General features: G+C 41.3%; 1 protein-coding gene across 2 annotated transcripts; it reads right to left on the bottom strand.

Annotated features, from left to right (window-relative positions):
* Positions 1-601: 601 nt before the first annotated feature.
* On the bottom strand, positions 602-20,743 carry c6.2 (complement component 6, duplicate 2). 2 transcript variants are annotated; one of them, XR_014570916.1, is made up of 19 exons: positions 20,544-20,743; positions 19,686-19,841; positions 18,617-18,776; positions 17,767-17,911; positions 17,063-17,204; positions 15,447-15,606; positions 13,862-14,050; positions 12,900-13,140; positions 12,353-12,475; positions 11,233-11,399; positions 10,434-10,659; positions 9,023-9,188; positions 8,812-8,923; positions 5,728-5,860; positions 4,629-4,826; positions 4,067-4,154; positions 3,179-3,414; positions 1,805-2,087; positions 602-1,743 (listed from the first exon to the last, which is right to left on the bottom strand). XR_014570916.1 is itself a non-coding variant. In XM_083793077.1 (18 exons), exons 2-18 carry the CDS (start codon positions 19,832-19,834, stop codon positions 1,909-1,911), a joined length of 2,814 nt encoding a protein of 937 aa, XP_083649203.1. In that variant the 5' UTR covers positions 19,835-19,841; positions 20,544-20,743; the 3' UTR covers positions 602-1,908. The 2 variants fall into 2 exon arrangements, 1 of the variants encoding a protein (XP_083649203.1); XM_083793077.1 differs by having other exon boundaries at positions 602-2,087.
* Positions 20,744-21,448: the final 705 nt, after the last annotated feature.

Here is a 21,448-nt window from a genome sequence, read left to right as displayed (position 1 = left end):
TGGTACAGTTTAACATTACATTTAAAAAATGAACATGACAGATTGAAGCTGTGTGATCATTGTCTCCACCAGGCCGAAGGCATGTGGGGAGAGTATGTTTTGCACTCCGTCCGTCCGTGTGTCCGTCCGTGTGTCCGTGTGTCCGTGTGTCCGTGTGTCCGTGAACAGCTAATCTCGGCCACCGTTAACCCGGTCGATGCCATATTTTGCACACACACTCCCTGGATGCCAACCATGAACCTCTGCCCCAAACTTTCCAGAACGGCCTGTTATAGCGCCACCAGGAGGCCGCTTTGTGCAAAACAAGTTTTTCAATGCCATATTTTGCACACACACTCCCTGGATGCCAACCATGAACCTCTGCCCCAAACTTTCCAGAACGGCCTGTTATAGCGCCACCAGGAGGCCGCTTTGTGCAAAACAAGTTTTTGCACAGTACACCTACAGATTTTGTCCAAACATCACGCAAATTGGTACACAGTCTCTCTAGAGCCATTCAACGAAACGGGTCTTTCACATTTATCAGACTCCATCCTGATTGGTTAAGATTGGCTTCCAAAGTTCACAGGAGTGCTCAGTTTCAAACAAAATGCTGCAAATCATGAACACATCGCGTGATTTCCGTGAAATTGTGCACCCACATTCCCACTAGGCCGAGGACGAAATGCCACATGAACAATTTCAACTCAGCCTCAAGGTGGCGCTATAACTGGCCGAAAAGTGTTTTTACCTCTTTTCAATTTGAGTCTCTAAAAATATTTTGTCTGAAACTGAACTAAATGTAATCATAAATTATGATGCTTCATATATTGCAATCTATTACCCTAGCACACTATCCAAAATGATATTAAGCACAACCGAATAGTTAAGGTTTAAGACAGGGTTTTTCATCTGTATGGGTTTTCATGTGCCTTGTCAAATCAGATATTTGACAAAAGCCTTTGCTACAAATTGTACAACTAAAAGGCTTTTCTCCTGTATGCGCCATCATTAACTAGTGCTAACACCTTGGAAAGCATGAGTGTCTATTTCAAACAAAGTGTTTTTTGACTGGGGGGTCATATATTTCAGCAGGAATTGCCTGTCATAATTTGACCCCCCAGTATCAGGTTGTATTAGGATGTTGATATTCATTCATCAGCCAACACTCCCCCTCACAGGTAGTAACCAATCTTTTCCGATTGTTGTTGATAGAAGCAACCAAACCCATTTGCAAAGATATACACCTTTATATTGTTTACAATCAGTGGTTCCCAAACTTTTTAGCTTGTGACCCAAAAAATTAATTTGTCCCTGGGACCCAAACTAGTGAAAATAGCAGACCTACAAGCTTATAATGCGTCGCTTGTAGATCGGCAATTTCTTTTTTTCACTACTTCTACTTCTACTATACATTTGCTTTCTAATTTATGGAATTTCTTTGATTTTTATTTTATTTCTTCATGAAATTACTGAAAAAAGGTTTAATTTGTTTTTAATTCATAAAAAATGTAGCTTTGTTGGGGATTTTTTTGTATGAAATAATAATTAAAAACAAAATGTAGATAACAAAACAAATAAAGGAACCCATAAAAAACCCACAGATGGGCCCCAACCCAGAGTGTGGAAACATTGTGGTTTTCATTGTATTATTGGTCTAACCTTCTGGTCCAGTGCCACTGGTCGCTGCGTATAAAGGCCTATTCATACTCCAGTTTTAGCTGATAAGGTGACCACCGAAAACTACAACATGGCCACTGGTCCCTGGTCCCGCTGCATATAAAGGCCTATTCATACTACAACATGGCGTCACGCCGTGGTCAACGCTCACCTGATCACATCCCTCTGTTTTTTACTAAGCACCGTTTCAGTCACCGTATCATCTAAAACTGGAGTATGTAGTATAATAGGCCTTAAGGGTCAAGGTGATCATCTAGCCTCACAGTTACCTTCGTGGAGCATCTCAAAGTCATAGTTTAAGCACTTGAGCGCGGCCATTTGACACAGGTTCATGTCCTTGTTTCTGTTGCGTAGCTTCAGGCAGTACATTCTGTCGTCCGTGCCTCTGTGGCAGTCCCGTGACGCTATGCACTCGCACCTCTGGCGCGCTGAGAAAAGGAGAGTAAATAAAACGTAGAAATTAGTCAGAAGCTCAACGCAGCTAAAACATATACACTGCTAACGAGGTAAAGCAGTGCTTCAAACACGTGAACCCATCATAGTGTCCCTATTGTGGGGCAAACATTCTGCCCAAAATTGAAGATGTACAAGCTCACATACTGTATAGATCGTCTATTTTCGAAGAAGAGATGGTGCTGCAGAGGGTGGAAATGGAGCGGAGCAAACCATTTGAAACCATGAACCAAGCCATCTGGTTTATGGGTTGGCTTGCGGGTCGAAAATATTCTTTCGTTTTGGGTCTGCAAGGCTAAATCTCATCAAATGGTGGTCCGCTAAAGGCTAAATAATAGGCCATGATATGGAAAAAGGTTGAAAACCACTGCTCTACAGTACACCATTTGCCGAAAAATAGCCTATCTACAAGTTTGTAGATCGGCTATTTTTGGTGAATGTTTCCAGCATAAGAGGGATGCTAGGGTTTCAGTGATTACTGGAACTCCTCTGAGGAATTATTGTAAGTATTGGTTACATAAGTAATCTCTCAAGAACAGATCCCGAGCTGGGCTACAAAATCTGTCAGCAGGGGCATTCAAGACACTGAACAAGACACTGAACCCCTAAGCAGCAGGGTTGGTGCCTTGCATGACTTCCTGAATGAGTGAATGAAGAAGACCCGGAGGGGTCGAAACGTTGATTCCTGAGCTTAAGAACGGTGTGTGGACTTCCTACCTTCTTTCTGAATGAGTGAATGCAACACACATTGTAAAACGCTTTGGATAAAGGCGCTATATAAATGCACCATTTAGGCTAACATGCATGTATAATTTACCATTCAATCGTTTCAATCTATCTGGCCCAAATAAATTGGTGAAATCAACACACTGTCCTTGTTCTTTTTTGACAAGTTGGTGAGTGCTACATGTACAATATTAGTAGTGTGTACATGTATAAGTACATTGTACACATGTTTTCAGCATTTAGCACCACATAAGGCTTTAATTCTGCAAAGGCACATGCAGTGCACCATACTCTTCCTTTGCAAAGGATTGAGGGCTTACAGTACGCGGTTAACACTCACCAGAGCAGGTTTCCCATTCGTAACAGCGGTCCATTCCACAGGGCACGTCCGTTGAGCTGATGGTGGACATCTCGGCTCTGAACCGGGCCCAGTCCAGTTTGCCGGCATCACACTCGCCCTCATTGACAAAGAAAAGGGGATCGCCGTGGCATCGGCCGGCGTGGAACGAACAGATGGACATGTGTACTGTGACGTTCACATCCACATTTAGCACGCAGATGGCTTCCTTAAACGAGCTGAAATCATATAATAGGGAAGTGTCAGAGGTGGAAAAGGTACTCTGATTATTTACTTAAAAAAGGTATGGTAAGTGATTTTCTTTGGTTTAAAATTGTGAAGTGCCTTGGATAAAGGTGCTATATAAATGCACCATTTACTATAGAGTGTTTGTTCAGTAACAGGAGTGTCCTGTTATTCTGTCATTTTGTAAAAACAGAATGACAAAATTGTACTTTTATCTTAGATTTCCTTCCCCCCACAACTGAGAAAATACATAGCATAGTGAAGAACAAATTATAAAACTACACAGCGGAGATACAGTATGTCAACTGTAGAGAACAGTGGCTTCACTCCGCTTCTGAGCTCTAAGAAATGTCATATTGCCTGGGCCATGGCTCAGTGGTCCAGGCACCTTGGCTGGTAATCCAGTCTGGCAGTGTGCCGCGGGTTCGACTCCCGATCCTGACGGCCCTACTGCATGTCTTCCCCCCATCTCTCCCCATTTCCTGTCAGCCTACTGTCTGTCTCTCCATTAATAAAAATAAAATATAAATGTCATATTGATATTATTTATATCCTTCCTATTGATAATGGACAAAGCCCTCAAATTCCATTGCAAATGATCTTGCAATAAGACCACTGATAAAACCAATATTGAATGTCACCTACAGGCAGCTCTCACGTCGGACGCAAACACACTGACCGCCCTCTAGTGTCTGTCCCGGGTCACACTGGTCCTGAGGCATATATGGATTTTCTAGACAAATCACAACAATATTATTTGTTTTGATTCAGATTTTGATATACGGTACTGTATATTTTACAGTATTATTGATGTTGTCTATAAAAATAAAAGAAGAAGAAAACTGTATTTTGTATATGGAGATCAAGTGCAGGTTCTTTTGAGAGAGAAAAGCTGCTGTGTTTTTAAAGTCATGACTTTTCCTAGTGGTGAACCTGTACAACAATCCTGTTGTGTTCCATTAGGATTGGTACACAGTAAAAACCCTCAGTGTTCATTTATCAATTTGTAACTCTGTAAATGTAACCAAATGTCAGAGTTAAATTAATACTAAGGATTCATTTCATTGATGAATTTAGTACAATGGAACGGAAACTAGTTTTTTTGTGTGTTACCTTTTAGCATAAACTTTGACTGTATTACCTGTACTGTTAACAAACGTAATAATAAAGTAATCAATCAATCAAAAAGAGATGAGGTTTACTGTACCATCGCTGCAACGTAAGTCAGCAGGTAACGGCGGCTCCCAGGTGAGTGCCTCGGTGCAGGTGTAAAAGCCTCGTGGAATTGGGGCCAAGCCCGGCTCCTTACAGTTGAGGCCAAAGGATTCCCTCACGCGGTACACTTCTTTGGTCGGGTACAATGTCATCGACTCGGGCACGTTCTCAGGAGCAAAGCACAGCTTCTCTGAAAGACAAGGAGAGTAAGAGTAAGAGGCTGACTGATCTAATTGTTTGGGGGTGCAACTTCAGGGTGTATGAAATTCTTTCTTTTCTTTTTTTTCTTTTTTTTATCCCACGATTTTGTAACCCATTTTTCACCCCTGTGTCAATTATCTAATGTGATCCTGGGCTCTACACACCCTCCACCAACCTAGTCCCCATATATGGGGGGACAAGGGGAGAGCAACGAACTTCATGCCTGAGTGTCCAAGTTGCTCCTTTACACCTGACAGGGGGGAGTTTCCCTGGTTGGACGTAGCGCGTGGAAGGAACACGTTATTCCAACCAGTTCCTCTCCCCTCCATCAGGCGCCCCGGCTGGCCAGGGGGAGGCAGTTTAGTGACCAGGATTACTGCATGTTTTTGTGAGGGTACCTACCCTAGGGGACACGGGGAGAACATGCAAACTCCACACAGAAAGGCCCTTTCGCCAACCCCGCCTTCGGGTATGGGCACTGATGGAGGAGGAAACACGCCGTATGAAATTCTATTATGTATTATGAAAGAATAGAAAAAGCTAATCCTAGTTTGTTTAAAGAGAGACCAGTGTTGTCACTGCTGTTGTATCCTAATTCCTACTGACAAATATCACCCTCTCTCCCTCTCCGGAACACGGGACAATTGTGTTCATATAGACGCTCGACAAAGCCGTATGCAATTGCACGGCGGTGGATTTGAACATCCAGCCTCTGCGGTGGACGGTGGTAGCTCATTTGCATATCCATTTATACACTCTCAGAGTTAAATTTACATTGATTTTACAATATTAATTGAGGTCCCAGAGACAGAAATGCCATGGTGGTCGGAGGCCTATTGCGTGTGTGAAATTGATGGTCCTTGAAATTAAGAACCACGTTCCATACTTACTGATGCACTGTCCTTTTGGCTGAGTCCAGGTTCCATCAGGAAGACAGTTGACGTACTGGAACCCGTCCAGTTCGAATCCTGTGAAACACTGGAACGACTCGGCCTCTCCAAAGTCATAGTACGGCTTGGCTTTCTGACGGAGTGAGAAAAGGAGGGGGTTAATATGGAATAATGGCCTACAAATAAAAATATAATACCATAGTAATAATAATAATAAAGAATCAAAAGTGGTTCATCTGTTTTACCCGTTTAGACCTGGAACCCCGGGCCCTATACGTAAACCTTTCAATCCGTTGCAATGTAGGCATCAGCATATGGCAACATAATTGTTTTTGTTATTTTTTAATAAATACTTGATGTTTTTCAGAAAACGTAGGTCAGGATTTAGAAGGCGTTTATAGAATCGGCCTCAGGTGTCGGGTCTAAATGGGTTAACCACTGAAACCCTAAATATGTACAGTACATCCACTCTTTGAAAATAGCCCGTCTACAGCTTCAGGGGGTCGATTTAGGACTTCTATTTTACTTACTTCTATATTACTAATCTAATTACAGTATTATGATCTGGGGGCGTGTAGTATGTCATATTGCAATTTTGGGCATGTTAAGAAGCGCTTTTGACACCCCGCGGAGTGCGCAAAACGGCCTTGAATTAGTCATGGGTGTGTTTAAGGCGTGTTTGAGACGTACCCAATCAACATGTCCGTACTATTCTCTTTACCAGTCAGCTGATGTCACATACGGAATGCGCACTTTGGGGATCGTGGTATGACATTTCTTCAGGCTGGCACCATAGAAGACATGACATGCCTTTGTCACATTTGGGTTAATTATTCCTATTGCACTGCATGCTGTCACCTTTATGCCTCAAAAGAACAGACCCATCTTTCAGATCGGAATGGAATTGCGAGTAGATAGCAGCATATTGGCAAATTGGCAATTCATTAATTAATTCGATAACGATAGAACCATGTACCATACAGCGAATGAAAGCAAGATTCCTAAGGAATATGGAGATTTTTACATTTAATAAAACGGTTGAGAAATGAGAGAACCATGAGTGTTTATAGGCTAATATCAACGTTTTTTTATGAAAGACCAAACGGGCTGTGAACTTGAAGAGCTCAATCACCATCCCGACACGGAAGAAATATAGCCTAGTGCATGCATGTATATGCACTGTTGCACTTGCACACAGTAGCCTACACACGCTCTTTATTTGTTTCTATTGAAAAACACCAGTAAAATAACGTTTATTATATTTTATTTCATTCAAGTCACGACGAAGGAATGAGTTGAATGCGTGCTGCGTAATGCTGTGGCCTCGATGGTATGGTCTTCGCTGAGTTCGCTCGTAGCATTTTATTGAAGAAGACTTGAATCGGGTGTGATACAGCATATGAAAGCACATTTCCCACGGATTATGGAGATGTTTTTATTTATTTTTAAGGTTGAGAAATGAAAGAATTATGGCCGTTTCTAATCTCAACATTTGTTTTAAAAAGACGCAAAACTGCCATGTCTCATAGAAACAAGTAAATAGGTCTATAAAAATAAGCGCATATAACAGGGGTCTGTAACCTATTTTAAATGAAGTGCCATGTTTTTATTTTCTAAATAGTGAGTCTGCCATATCCAGATTAATTTGAATGACACCACATTAAAATAAAAAAACATATTTTGATTGTCCACAAATATAAAGTTCTTCCTTCTTTTTAAATATGTTCTTGCACATTGTTATAATGATCATTATATATCCCCCTGCAGTCAGAGTTCATAGTTTTAATGAATGAATGTGATGCATTGTGAGCTGGTATAGATCTGCTATTTTCAAAAGTAATCTTTTTATTTAATTTTTGGATTAGCTGTCCTTAGTTGGGCAAATGCATTCATCTGGGGATCATTGACATCGGAATGTGCTGTGTGAGGATCACTGGTTTAAACAACATTAGGAGAAAAGCCCAAATAACCACTTTAGAAACAAGAAAAACAACTACACAGAAAGCAACTTTACAGAAAAATAAGCCGCTTATAATAAACAGACATGGCAACACTCTACCAGCTTCCCAGAGCCGCTCAAGTGTCAAATCAAACAGTGCTTTTTGCGTTTATGAGGTGGTCAGACCCACGTCTAATCGTTATGCGCTGAGTGTCTTTAGGTCAAGGGGCATAATAGCAAATTGCGCAAAGCGAAAATAATTAACATATGGACACTCCCACAATACTAAAATATTCAGGACCGCGGTAAGCCATAATGTGTGTGCGTTCAACACGGGTCAGTGCGTTCAACACGGGCCGATATGCCTTTCATAATACGAATGTGCGCAGAGCGAGGCCAATTTATGTATTTCCATTGGTAAAACGCACCTTCAAAATCTACCCACAGGTCTGCAATTTGTGAATATATTTTCCAAATGACCACAAATCTCAAGCGGGGTTTCACGGCATAAATACATATTCCTTTAGGAGATCTTGACATGAAAAGGTTTGAGAGCCATCAGTCTAGTACAGTGGTTCCCACATGTTTTAGCCCGTGACCCAAAAGAGAAATTGTATGTCTCCCCGGCATCCAAACTAGTGAAAATAGCAGATCTACAAGCTCACAACGCGTTGCTTCACACCGCGTAGTGAGCTTGCAGATCGGCTATTTTCACTACTAGTTAAACATTTGTTTTCTAATTCATGGAATTTCTTTAAAAATCTTTGAATTACTTTTTATTTCAGCAAAAATCTTGCTTTTTTGGGAGTGTTTTTTAAAATGTTTTGAAATGCTTGAGTTAAGTCCGTTGCTCTCCCCAGGTTGGCGGAGGGTGTGTAGAGCCCAGGATCACATTAGATGATTTACACAGGGGTGAAAAATGGGTTACAAAATCGTGGGATAAAAAATATATATATATATATAAATATATAAAAATATATAATAAATATATAAAAAATATGTTTTGAAATAATATAATATATAATATAATAATAAATAATAATAATTAAATGTGTTCGCGACCGACGAATCGGTCTCAGTGTTTTGGTGTGGTCCAGTGGTCTAGTAGTAGTAACATGCTGGCCACAGGCTTGTCACAACGTTACCAGCAGATAACTGTTGCCTGGCCTCGTGGGTCTCAGGCAGCCCTGCACACCAGGAGGCAGCTCATCCACCCAGCCCTCTGCGAAGTCATCGTCATTGTCACAGGTGTCTTGTCTGTATAGGGAAACATAAACACACAGGGCCTATATTGACAGTCTGTCTCCCTCTCTCTCCTACTTTCACCGTCTCCTGTTTATTCAGCGTTCCTCTTACTTTTCAAACAGAGATATGTGGCAATCCTCCACCTCTTTGCTGAGGCCTGGGCACGGCGTGCCGTTCATGGGACGAGGGTTGTCACACTCTCGCGTCCGCTGCCTCTTCAGGACAGCTGAACAGCTAGACCAAGGCCCCCAGCAGCTCCAGAAGCCATCCACCGCCTCTGGACAAACATGCACCAAATATGGACACATATGTCACATTCATTCTGCGTAATTCCGGCCGCACGGTTTACCCAAGCCCTGCAATATACATCAAAATGTGCAGCTCGGCCAGGACAAGTGTGCTTGTCAAAATATTTCCGTTACGCATTACCATGGCGACGTAATTCACAATAAAAAACGGCAAAAATGTCCATTGAAAGTCAATGGGGAGAAACAGGAAAACACGTAACTCTGTCATTTCTCAACCGTTTTGGTCGCGGGGCGGCTCACTGGAACCGTCCAGCCCCCTGGATGTTCCGTGAAACTCCACTGCGTGTGTGCTTGCGTGCGTGCGTGCGTGGGTGCGTGCGTGCGTGTGAAGGAAATTATATTTTGACCCATCTGTATGGTGGAGTATGTTAATAAAATATAGGTATAACCCCCCCTAGATTATTTTCACAATATTTGCCTCTTACTTATATGATTTGACAATTTGGCCAATGGTTGATCAGTTTTTATAGTATAGTTTATTGATTACTATTGATGCAGTAATGTTCTTTGTTTCTGTTGGGACCCACATGTTGAGAACCACTGTCTAAGTAACACAACTGTGATTGTTTTTATTATGGTCTCCAATGCTCTTCTACTGAGAAAGTTTGATCGTGTAGTAGGGTTTGGTCTGACCTCTACTGGTTGACAAGTGGTACTGCATGAAGGGCACATTCTCCCCATAAAGTATAGTAGCTGACTGTGCTCAGTGGTAAGAATGGATTGAAACCATACATATTGTGGGAACACTTTAGCACAACATAGCACAGTGCTACTCAACCCGCATGCGTCCCTGCTTAATGAACATATGTATAATGAACAGATTATCACAGGTGAAAAAACCTGTGATAATCTGTTCATTATATATGTACTCTTCACATTAATCACAATATTTTTGTTCATTGAGGTTTGGCCTTATAGATGGAAATGTGTCTTTTTACTGTGTGCTTCCTTAATTTTTAGACATGTAGTCTGTTACAAAATACATTTGTAAACGTTTCAAAATAATACTGACATTTTTAGCTTGTGGCCCGTGAGTCATCTTAAGTAAGAAGTACCGGTAGGTATTGAGCTGTGCTTTAAAAATGTGAGATGAGATTGTTGAGTGAGATTGTTCCACGCCATCGGCCCGTAGGTAGAAGCAGAAAGCTGCTTCACCGTGTGTTTTAGTTGTATGGCTGGGGGTGGTCCTTGAAATTAAAACGACAACCACTGACCTGAAGTATAGTCTGGGGCTCTTTTCTCACAGTTGTCACCAAAAGTGCCGGTCTGGCAGATGCACTTGCACTCGGTGCCAGAGAGGACCGCCCGGGCGTTGTTGGGACAGGGAGCGCACTTACAGGAGTCGAACTCCTGCAGGTACTGCAGGAACGCCGTCCGCAGGTGTCTCCGTTTTGTAGCGGCACACGGGATCCCCCGGACCAGATTAATGATAGGCCGCAACTAGATGCAAATACACAGACTCTGAAGCATTATAGTAAAACAATAAATGATAGATACACAAAAAAAAAAAAAAAAAAAAGACAAATAGCTAGGAAATTATATGTACTGTATCTTGGGATGCACAGTGTGGATTTTTCTGTCTACACATACGTCATGACTCCTAGTGTGAGCGAATAAGGGAAGGATTACTAAATTGACCTGGCAAAAACTCAGATGTGTAGAATATAATTATTGGCAGAATCGCGAAAGGTTTTTAAATACGCGCCCCTGTTAAAAGAAATTCACAAGATCTGTGGTTGTTGCAATTATCAAAAATAGTCGATCTAGCCGCTGTGAGCTTGCAGATCAATTATTTTTGGTGAATGTTCCTCCCAGAATAGGAATGCTGGGGTTTAAACGCCAAGTATAAAAGGTATTTTCAGTCTGTCCTAATGGAAACAAATATTCTCTCCAATTTCCCTTGTGACGCATTGTATCTCTGGGGGAAAGATTTATGTACCATTAGTGGATGTAAAAGATATTTACAGGGGTGACCTGAGCCAAGAAAGTTTGAGAACCTCAGCCCTAACTAACCTCATACTCCACCAAAGAAGGGTTGACTATGAGGGTCTTCAGCCAGTCCTTGTATGCCTCTGAGCTGGGCAGGGTGCCTTTCCTCTCCACAGCCAGCCTTGCAGCTTGGCCCGGTAATCCTCCTCTCACCATGGAGAAGGACTTCTCTGATGAGCTGATGTAAGACCCTGACGATTGCACACATTATAACCCATTAAAGACCAGAGGTCCATTCTACAAATGCCTTCTAAATCAGTAGTTCTCAAACATTTGTCGAATATTTTCACAAGATCTTTCAAAAATGTTTAAAAACAGCAGATGTACAGTACAAGATCACAGCGCGGTACGAAGTGATGCGTTGTGAGCTTGTGTATCTGCTATTTTTGAATGCCCAACGCAAAAATCAAAAATGACACAGCTGGATTAAGTTCAGTAATTAACAGTTAACAGTAACAAAATAAATATTATTATAAATAGTACGCTTCTCGATTATTTGATTAATCCAAAAAGTAATAGAAATAATAATCACAAAGGAAATAATATAATATGAAATAATAAAATAATACAATAATATAATCAATATATCGTGTTTGTGAGTCCCAAATCTAAAGTCCGAATCGAGTATTCTAAGGACGTGTCTCAAGTCACCGTGTTGTTCACTTGAGAGAAACTCAAGTCCTCATCAGCACCGCATTTGCCAAAGCTAAATATTCTTTGGATTTCTTAGTTTGAGAAAAAGAAAATGGAAACAAAGAAAAAATAAATCTGACCGTTTTTGTATTGTAAACATTGTGAGTGCAGCATTATCCAGCATATATCATTATATTAGTTAGGAATTGTCCGTTTTTTTGTCCAGTCGATGTGCACTGTACAGTATGTTGCCACGGTGAATAACCATTGTGCAGAATGTCGCTTCAAAATAAAACAGAAAAACAAGAATGACTCACGTGCAGTTATTATGACGTTATTACATTATATCATATTATATTATTTCCTCACTATGAGATTGATCTCCCATTGGCTTAGAGGCGCTAGAGGCAGCCAATCATGAAAAAGTGTCAACTAGGTCCTCACTAGTCTCAACATTGACAGTAGAGCCAGGTTGCACCTGGCTGAAAAAGCCATAATTGTTCTAATTTACCTGCATAGTTCTCCGTCATCTTGTTGGTATGGCATCGTTCGGAGTAGTCGTGTCGATTATAGATAATTAAGACGACCAAGGTCTCTTTGTTAAGACAACCTGCAGTCTGCTCTGATGTTTGACCTTCGAGGAGAGGAAGCAAATCACATGTCCATCCATTCCAAGCATTAGTTTTGCACGAAAAACAGTCATAGCCACTTGCCATTTGTGATAACCATCACATTTTGTGATGACGGCTATGGGTCCGTGGGCAAATGCACATTCAGTTTGGGGGTCATTGACGGGACTGTCTGCAGTATGGTTGTACAGAATCAGAATAAGAATCATCTTTATTGTCACATCACAGTTTTACGAGTAAAAAAGTGGGTGAAATTAGTTTCGTGCATAGTTCCCATTGTGTTATTTTTAGATCAAGGCAAGAAAGAAAATAGTGTCTCTCTTAATAACAATAGCCTACAAGGAAGGGGTTTCCAGAAATGTACAAGGCTGTTTCACAAACGGCACAACCGCGGGGTCTCTCTCTTATCTCATTCACAGGCTGTTGCACCTGAGGTTTTGAGCTCCTCGCGGCTGTACTGGTAGAGCAGGTCGTAGTGTCCTCCCATGGTGCCGGAGGCGTAGTGGTGCGTGCCGAAGAGCTGGAAGATGTCCCGGTAGAGCGGGTAGTTGTAGTCCAGCGGCAGCGCGTGGAGGAACTGGAGGAAGGGCCCGTCCAGGATGAGATCGTCACTCCTCAACTTGAACGTGGACATTGGCAGGATCAGATTCACCCGGATGAACGAAGACGCCTGTAGATGATTACAATTTAGGGCATTTAGCATAGGGGTGTGCTGAAATATCGATATTGCGATATATATCGATACGTCCTCCCGCGATAAATAATCGATAGATTATTAAAATAAATAAATAATAATAATAATAAAATAAAATAATAATAATAATAATAATAATAATTTTAAATAAAATAATTTTAAATAAAATAATATAGGCTACCAATATGTAGTCTTACGACACAGGGATTTACCGACAGAATGAAGGTTATATATATATATATATATATATATATATATATATATATATAGGTATATCTGATCATCCACCACCTCGGAGGAAAGCCTGGACTCTGTTTCAAAGGTCTGTATGATCCGGTCGGGAGCGGATGATATCGTTACGTCATGTTGTAGTATTGTTTTGTACTCAACAGGCGGGAAAAGCAAGTCCCACCCCGTTGTTCCTGCCTGTCGACTACAAAACAATACTACAACATGACGTAGCGATATCATCCGCTCCCGAGTCCCGACAGGATCATATACCCAAATGAAATGGTTCCCAGGCTAGTCGGCGACAGAGTCAAATATCAAACGTGCTAGATGTTCAGAAATGGTCGGGAGGCGTCGGCGCGCGCTTTTATCGGCGCTGGATCTTCTCGCAGCTCCTATCACAGAGCAAAACCTCGCCGATCAAAGCCCGAGAGAGAGAGAGAGAGAGAGAGAGAGAAAGAGAGCTTGCCTTGGTTTTGGAGGACTTGAAAGCGGCGTCGTACTTCCTGGAAGAATCCCTGCTTCCGCTTCCTACCAAGAACAAGAAGCCCCATTTATCGCTGGCCCGGCTGCTCTCCGTAGGATGGACCACGTTGACGTCGACGACCTTAGATTCCAGCGGCCGAGGATCTATGGAAAAGTGCTCTGGCTTTCCCACCTGTAAGACAGCAAGCGGCATGACATGTGTCAACAACACCGTACCACTAACCATAAAGCTACTACTGTAGCAGTACTTCTACTATAGTACAATTAAATACAAAAAAATCATAAATAAATAACGCTAGCCTTTCTCTATATGTTGAGCAAACATTCAGCCAAATATAGCTGATCTACAGGATCATCTAAATACATCTGAATGTTTAGCACGTTTAGTTCCGTAATATAATTCAAAAGGTGATATGCTTTCGATTCATTGCAGATAAAGTGAAATATTTCCACCCTTTTTTGTTTATTTAATCTTGGTGATTGCACAGGGGCAAAGCTACACAAAACTGGCGGCGGTGGCGATGCGATGTTATGTGATGCGATCTGATATATAAATATTCATTCAATCTGTATGTATGTTTACATCAATTTGCATGTTTCACTTTCAATCAATCTATATATCTGTAGGACTGCAGAAGGCTATATCAGAAATGACTTTGGACAGATGGAAAGAACTTTAGTTAAACTTGCAGAGTGACAGATTACTTTACCTGGGTTACATCTTCTGATAGTGCTGACTGCTGACATGACATAATAATCCCATAGTGTTTCATTAGCAAGACATACGGAACGTGACAAAATAGTCTACAGCTGAGCTTGTTGTGCTGATGACAGGCAGCGCGCCATGAACACAGTAACACACACGTTGAAACAAGGTGGTAAAGATAACAAGGTCTCCTTGTTATCTTTACCACAAGGTGACATCACTGTCCACTCCTTGTCAAGGAGTGGACAGTGATGTCACTGTTATGCAACACGGTATGGACTTGGAAGTTGTTTATAAACCAGTCATTAGCTATAACATATAAAAAAATAAAAATAATAATACATCGCATGGATGCACCTGAGACGTATCCTCAGTGATGTATCCCAAGGTCATCAGGGTTTCGGGTCTCCCAACATCATACCCCTCACTCAGGTGACCCAGCCGGGGTGATCAAGTCCCGACTTACGTCCCAGTAGCTACCCTCGATCAGTCCCATTAGGAAAAACCATTCATATAACTATGAATATGAAGCAGTCATTACTTGATAAAGTATGCACAGAGAAAATAAAATAATAAACAGGGATGACTAATATTGCCGATATTTTCGTCGTGTTATTAACACATTATGCCTAATTTTATTGTGATGCCCCGCTAGATGGATTCATAAAGGTTCTCCAAATAAATAAAAAATTTATTATAAATTCGGGAGAATTTTTAATTGATTAAAACCGATAAATTAAAATCGCTAATGATATTTTTCCGACATTACAATTTTATGCACATCCCTAATAATAAACAAATAACGAACGGTGATTAGGACAAATTATGCAAATTATGCAAAGCAAATTGCAATGCTTAGTACCTTAATCTCGAAGGATTCAAAGTTGTAGGGCACGCGATAGTAAATTAGTTGTGGTAGCTCTTCCGGCTTGTAGTTTCTGGGTCTCTCTCGAACGCACCTGCCTCCCAGGAACAGGTTTCCCAGCACGCTTCTTCTGGACTCCTCTGCGATGGCATCAAACCTGGCAACCCCACGGTTCCACAACAAACAACATCAAACCTGGCAACCCCACGGTTCCACAACAAACAACAACAAAACCTGACTTAACCACTTAACTACTTGAAACCTAAACGGACAGTTCACCCAAATCCAAAATGACTTGTTGAGTGGTGCAACCACTCCTATAGAGCGTCGCAGTCCCGCCCCCTTTCATGACAACGCCAGGCCCAGGAAATAATTCCCAATGCATTTTTCCCATAGACATTTAAAAAAGTATTTATTTAAAGACCTTTAAAGACCTACAAAGCCAACTCGAGTTGTGACAAATCATGACAACAAACACAATTTTTTGGGCCGAACAAATAATTAGAAAGAAGAAAAAAACGGCAGATTACAACACTTTTTTTTAGTTTTTCTTCTTTGTAATTATTTATTTGGTCCAACATATTGTGTTTGTTGATTTGTCACAACTCGAGTTGGCTTTGTACAACGCTTAAAAGGTCTTTAAATAAACACTTTTTGATGGAAGACATAATATGTAAGCATTCCATCTTTCAGTAAGAATTAGTTGAGTAGTAAAGTAAAGTTGCTGTCATACAGTCTAAGGTCGCATTCATACCAGAGAGCTTTGCTGCGATTAAAACGAATCCTGCTGCGCATTGTCAGAAAGTGCGCTTCGTTTGGCAGGTGTGAAGGCTCATTCGAATCCTAATGCGCAGCAAATAACCGCATTTTACTCCTCCCAAAAACGTGGGTTTCGCTTCGCTTCGAATCGCACTTGACTACGATTCGGTGCAGGTGTGAATGCAATCCGCAGTAAATAAAGGAAATGAAGCAAACATAATGTGGCGGGTGAGGAGCTGAACACAGTTGGAGACGGAGAAGGCATATTTTACGCAGCGCAAAGATGTCCCGTTACTGTGGATAGACGTGGTCGAATAAGGAGACTGAAGCCCTGATCGAAATGAGGACGTGTACATTAATCAATTGCTTAAGAAAACACATAAAAACACTGCAGTGTATTATAGCCTACATAATATTCTGTCTGTCTGTCTGTCTGTGCGTGCCGTAAACATGGAGTGCTGTCACTGTGTGGGACTGGGGAGTTATATCAGTGCGCTCATGCAGCGCTGTGCCTCCATGCCCAAAAGAACAGTGTGTGGTGGCTGCGTGCGTAGAGAGAGAGAGAGAGAGGGGGGGGGGGGCCGGGGGTCGACACATGCACGTTATGAGTGTAATTTTATCACCATAGATTTCACTGTGTAGGCTATAGTTTATGAACGGAACACATTGATAAAGGTCCCCCCTGCTGCGTTTCCAATTGCTGCGAATGACAGTGTGAAGGCAAACCGCAGCCAATTAAATATGCAAGAATTCCATGTCCCCGCCCATACGGATCTGAGTCTACCGAAGTATTAGGTGAGAATGTGACCTTAAACTCCCACGGCATCCCCACTCCTTCATTCTACAATGCCTACCCGAGTCCTATGAGTTCAGCTCCAGGGACCACCCCGCCGGTTGGACACTCTTCGCCGGTCGAGGGACCACAGTTCTTCTCGTCCGAGTTGTCTCCACAGTCATTCTGGCCGTTGCACGTTAGTGTCTGGTTTATACAGCGTCCTGTGATGGTAAGAGAGAAAACAGCTCAGATCGCTGAACCAATAGGATCCACCCGCCCCTCTAGACTAGAAATCACACACGCTGGGCAAGACTTGGGATATATCTGACACTGAAGTGCTTTACTTGTTTACTTTCCCTCTCTATTTGTTCTATTTTCATCATGAATTGTTTCAAACTGTGATATTGATGTTTTTATTTTATATCGATGTTTGTTCCACTGTTGTTCGTCCGGCTGTTTGAGAGTTGAATGTTTAATGGACCACAATGGAAACAAGCCTTTGTCTTTTGTGTCTCATCTATTATTTGCTGCTTTAAAAATCATTAATCAAATTTTGCATCCATCAGTCAACCAATGCCCTTTCCTAAAAACTGCAAATGTTGGGAGATTGTACAAACAAAGAATTTGTTCACACCTGTAAAACATGACAATAAAGTTTAATTTAATTCACTATATATACACTGTATACTTCTTTGACAAATAGCTTGTAGATCTGCTATTAGTCCAATCACTTAGTTTCAACATGCAGGTTGCCGGGCTGAGCGTGATTAGAACATTACATACCATTTTCGCACTGAAACTTGTCCTTGCAGTCCACCGCAGGGATCTTGCATTCAGTGGAAGGATAACAAGGCCTATCCTCTTTCAGCTCCGGGTTGCAAGCAGCACCTCCAAACTGGGACGGTGTTCGGACGTAGCGGATTCGAAGCTACAGCGGATAACAACAGCAGCATAAAATACAAACACACAGTTCCAAAGTAAAAGAGAAGGACAGATTGAAAGGTGAACAGTGTACACTACAGTATATTCATGTTCTGATGATATCTGTGTGTGTGTGTGTGTGTGTGTGTGTGTGTGTGTGTGTGTGTGTGTGTGTGGTCTTAAACATTTAAGCCGTTATGCAAAATGAGTGAAACTGATCTACAACTTGTATATCTGCGATTCCATTTTGTAATTTTTTTAATGTGAAAGATTGTGAACGCCTACAATGGGGACGAAAGGGGTTAAGCTTTGAAAGTCTTAATAAACAAATAAAGTAAAGAAAGACAGAATTTGTCCAGCCCTTCGTAATACAAACGTTCAGATTAATAATGGCAGCACAGAAATCCAGTAATTCATTCTATTTTGTGAACACGTGCACACATATCCCTGCTGTTGGGCAGAAACCTCATATCTCATATTCCTGCTATGTGAATTACCGATCTACAAGCTCACGCATTGTGAGCTTGTAGATCAGGACATTCTGCATAAGGAGTACTTTCTACTTTGAGTTAGTATAGTTTTACTATATACTTTTGTACTTTTACTCATGTAAATTTAGAATTCCAGACTTTTAATTGCAACGGAGTATTGATACTTTTACTCAGGTTAAACATTTGAGTACTTTTAACCACCACTGCATGCGAGTCCTTGCCTGTTTCTTGGCACACGGTGAGCAGGCCGACCACTCCCCATACTCTGTGAGCACACAGTTGATTGGACAGAACTGCTCGTTACACGCTCTGCTGCTCTCTGATTTGCACAGCTGCTGGCAGCTGTTCTTCCAGTAGTAACCGTCATTATAGACAATATTCCTGCCAAAAGAGATGCGTAAAACATCATTTACACAACTTGCATGCCTGAGACCAGAGTTACATTTGTTGGCATGCCGTGTTGTGCGGCCGAAATAGCAGCTCACCAAGCCCCCCATGGGCCGCAGGAGTGTTAATTTAGGGCCGACTATGTTATCGTATAATATATATCGTGCAATCGTATAAAAAAAATGTTCTTCCTTACTTTGCATGAAGATAGGTCTCTGTATACTAGGTGACCCTACCTAAAGGCCATAGTGCCAAATAAACAGGGTCATTATGTTGAACATTTATGGTCACTACTCTCAGAACAGAAACGAGACTTTAATTTAAAGATGTTTTACTTGCCTTTCCACAGCATTTGAAAATGTGCGAATGACAATGTAAAGACAGTGACAAGCATACTGACACAGAAAGACAGATGGCTGCTGGCTCATCATTATAGTTTTGCAGCTAAAACAAACCAAAACATCTAACAGCAGCTACAAATAGCACATTAGCATAGTTACAGAGTGTTTAGAATTATAGGCCAATGTGTTGTTTTTATGTTGCACAGAACCAGCAGCAAAACAGTGACAGAAAATGTTGATAAGGGTATTAGACAATGAGGAAAGGCAGAAAAATGTTCGTCGACTACCTTTTTTCACTAAAGAAAACAAATAAAAATGAAATAAAAACAGACATAAATGATGACTACAACAAAATATTGGCCTACTGACAATTTTGTCAACAAAAACAAAACTAGACAAAAAAGGTTAACTAAAGGTTAAACATTTTAGATGACTAACATATGACTAACTTAACAGAATTGTATTCAAAAGACGACTATAAAACTAAATCAAAATGTGCGTCAAAATCAACACTGCCACGGTGCATGCATTTTAAGTGTACAAGGTAGGTAGGTACTAGTACCTGCGTCGATTTTGGTTGCCATTGTTGCATGTTCTGGAGCAAGCAGACCACGGTCCCCACGTGTAGCGATCGCAGAAGCAAGCCTGGACGATTGTCACCCAACCCAGGACCTGCAGTACCACCACGAGGAGGCTGCTGCGAGGAGCCATGAGTACACTAGAAAAATACTCACATCCGTTACTAGGGTAAGTAGTAGTAGTATAACAATGCTGAAAACACCTACAGGGGTTCCCGTCCTGAATGGGTTAAGATTCAATACTGCAATGCAGAAATACTATGAAAGTCCAGAATTCAAACTGTATTTTACTAAAATTACAAAAGTAGTGGCATTAAAATGTACTTAAAGTAGCAAAAGTACTTGTTATGCAGAATGTCCCATTTCAAGCTTCCAAATGTATTAAAACCTTTTGAAAATAGCAGATCTACAAGCTCACAACGCATCACATCGCAACATATTGTGTGCTTGTAGATGGGTTGTTTATAAATGGCCTATATGTATAGGTCCGAAGTGGTTAATGTATTCAGCCCTGATGAAGACCGTATAGGTCGAAACATGTCGGTTCAATAAAGTTTTCCTACTTTTAACATCAAGTGTGCCCGGATCTCCCCTTTGTTAATAAAAATTGGAAATTGGAATTACTCCAGTAAAGTAAAAATACCTCAAAATTGTAGTTAAGTACAGTACTTGAGTTCTGCCACTGCTAAACAGTGATGTAGTCCTGTCCCACACAGCAGACCACATGGCTAAAGACAAACCTATGTGGGGTCTTTGCTCAACTATATTATAATGAAAATACAAAAATAAATAAAAAGCATGCAACCAAAGCATGTTTTCAGACGATGCAAATGATGACTTACCAAGTAAGTTAAACAAAACAGAATCAATCTCTGCTGATGTCCTTCCCTGCAGGGATAAACCCAACGGTCAGTGTGTGGCTGACTGTGCAGACAAGAGGACCGACCCCCAAGTATGACCTCTCTCACTGCAATCTCATGCCTCGTTCAAGTAAGCCTAAAAACTATGAAGGAGGATACTCCCCCTTGAATGCCCCCGCCCAGGAAATTAAGCATTCACAGTGCTCCATCAGTCTTATCACAGTTGAAGTTCCATGGAAGTCTTACACAACCCCTGAACCCCATGTCTTTACGGGAAGTAAGACCCTCCGGAGGACGTTTCCCAGCACCAAATACCGTACATTCACCAGATGTGTTCCGTCACAGGACTTGAGAACTTGAAACACACTGCAAGCTTTTTTTTAATGCTCAAATCTGTGTACGCAAGCATTTGCACACTGCAATAATTATAAGCTCCAGAAATTATACCTATGTTCTTTGAATATATTTTATTTTTCTTCCCATTACAATTTATACTTCCACATGGCCTACTTAAATCAATAGTTTTCCTGGGGACTCGAGTGTTCAGACATTACAGATGACCTCAGTCAGTTGCTTATGACAAATCTTCAAGAGACTGATGTTTGTCACAAACCCTTGGGTGAAACACTATTGCATAAACTGCTGCCTCCTCACCACCTTCTGTTATGGAGAAATTTATATTTCTGCAGGTCACCAATTCCACCATACTGGAAGACAAGGAGGCAGAAGGGGCTTGTGTTGGTGTTAGTATGAGGTCAGCTCTTCACTAGGGCTGTCACCATTACAAATTTAAGTTCACGATTAAATATCACGCAAATAATAGCTATTAATGACTTAATTGTGCCTTTGTCATTGAACCCACACAAAACTGTTGTATGTATCACCTA

This window comes from Protomyctophum parallelum (genome assembly GCF_964188405.1).
Source record: "Protomyctophum parallelum genome assembly, chromosome: 21".
NCBI classification, from domain to species: domain Eukaryota; kingdom Metazoa; phylum Chordata; class Actinopteri; order Myctophiformes; family Myctophidae; genus Protomyctophum; species Protomyctophum parallelum.
Note: the sequence above shows the minus strand (reverse complement) of the source record. Positions and strands in the feature narration are given on the sequence as shown.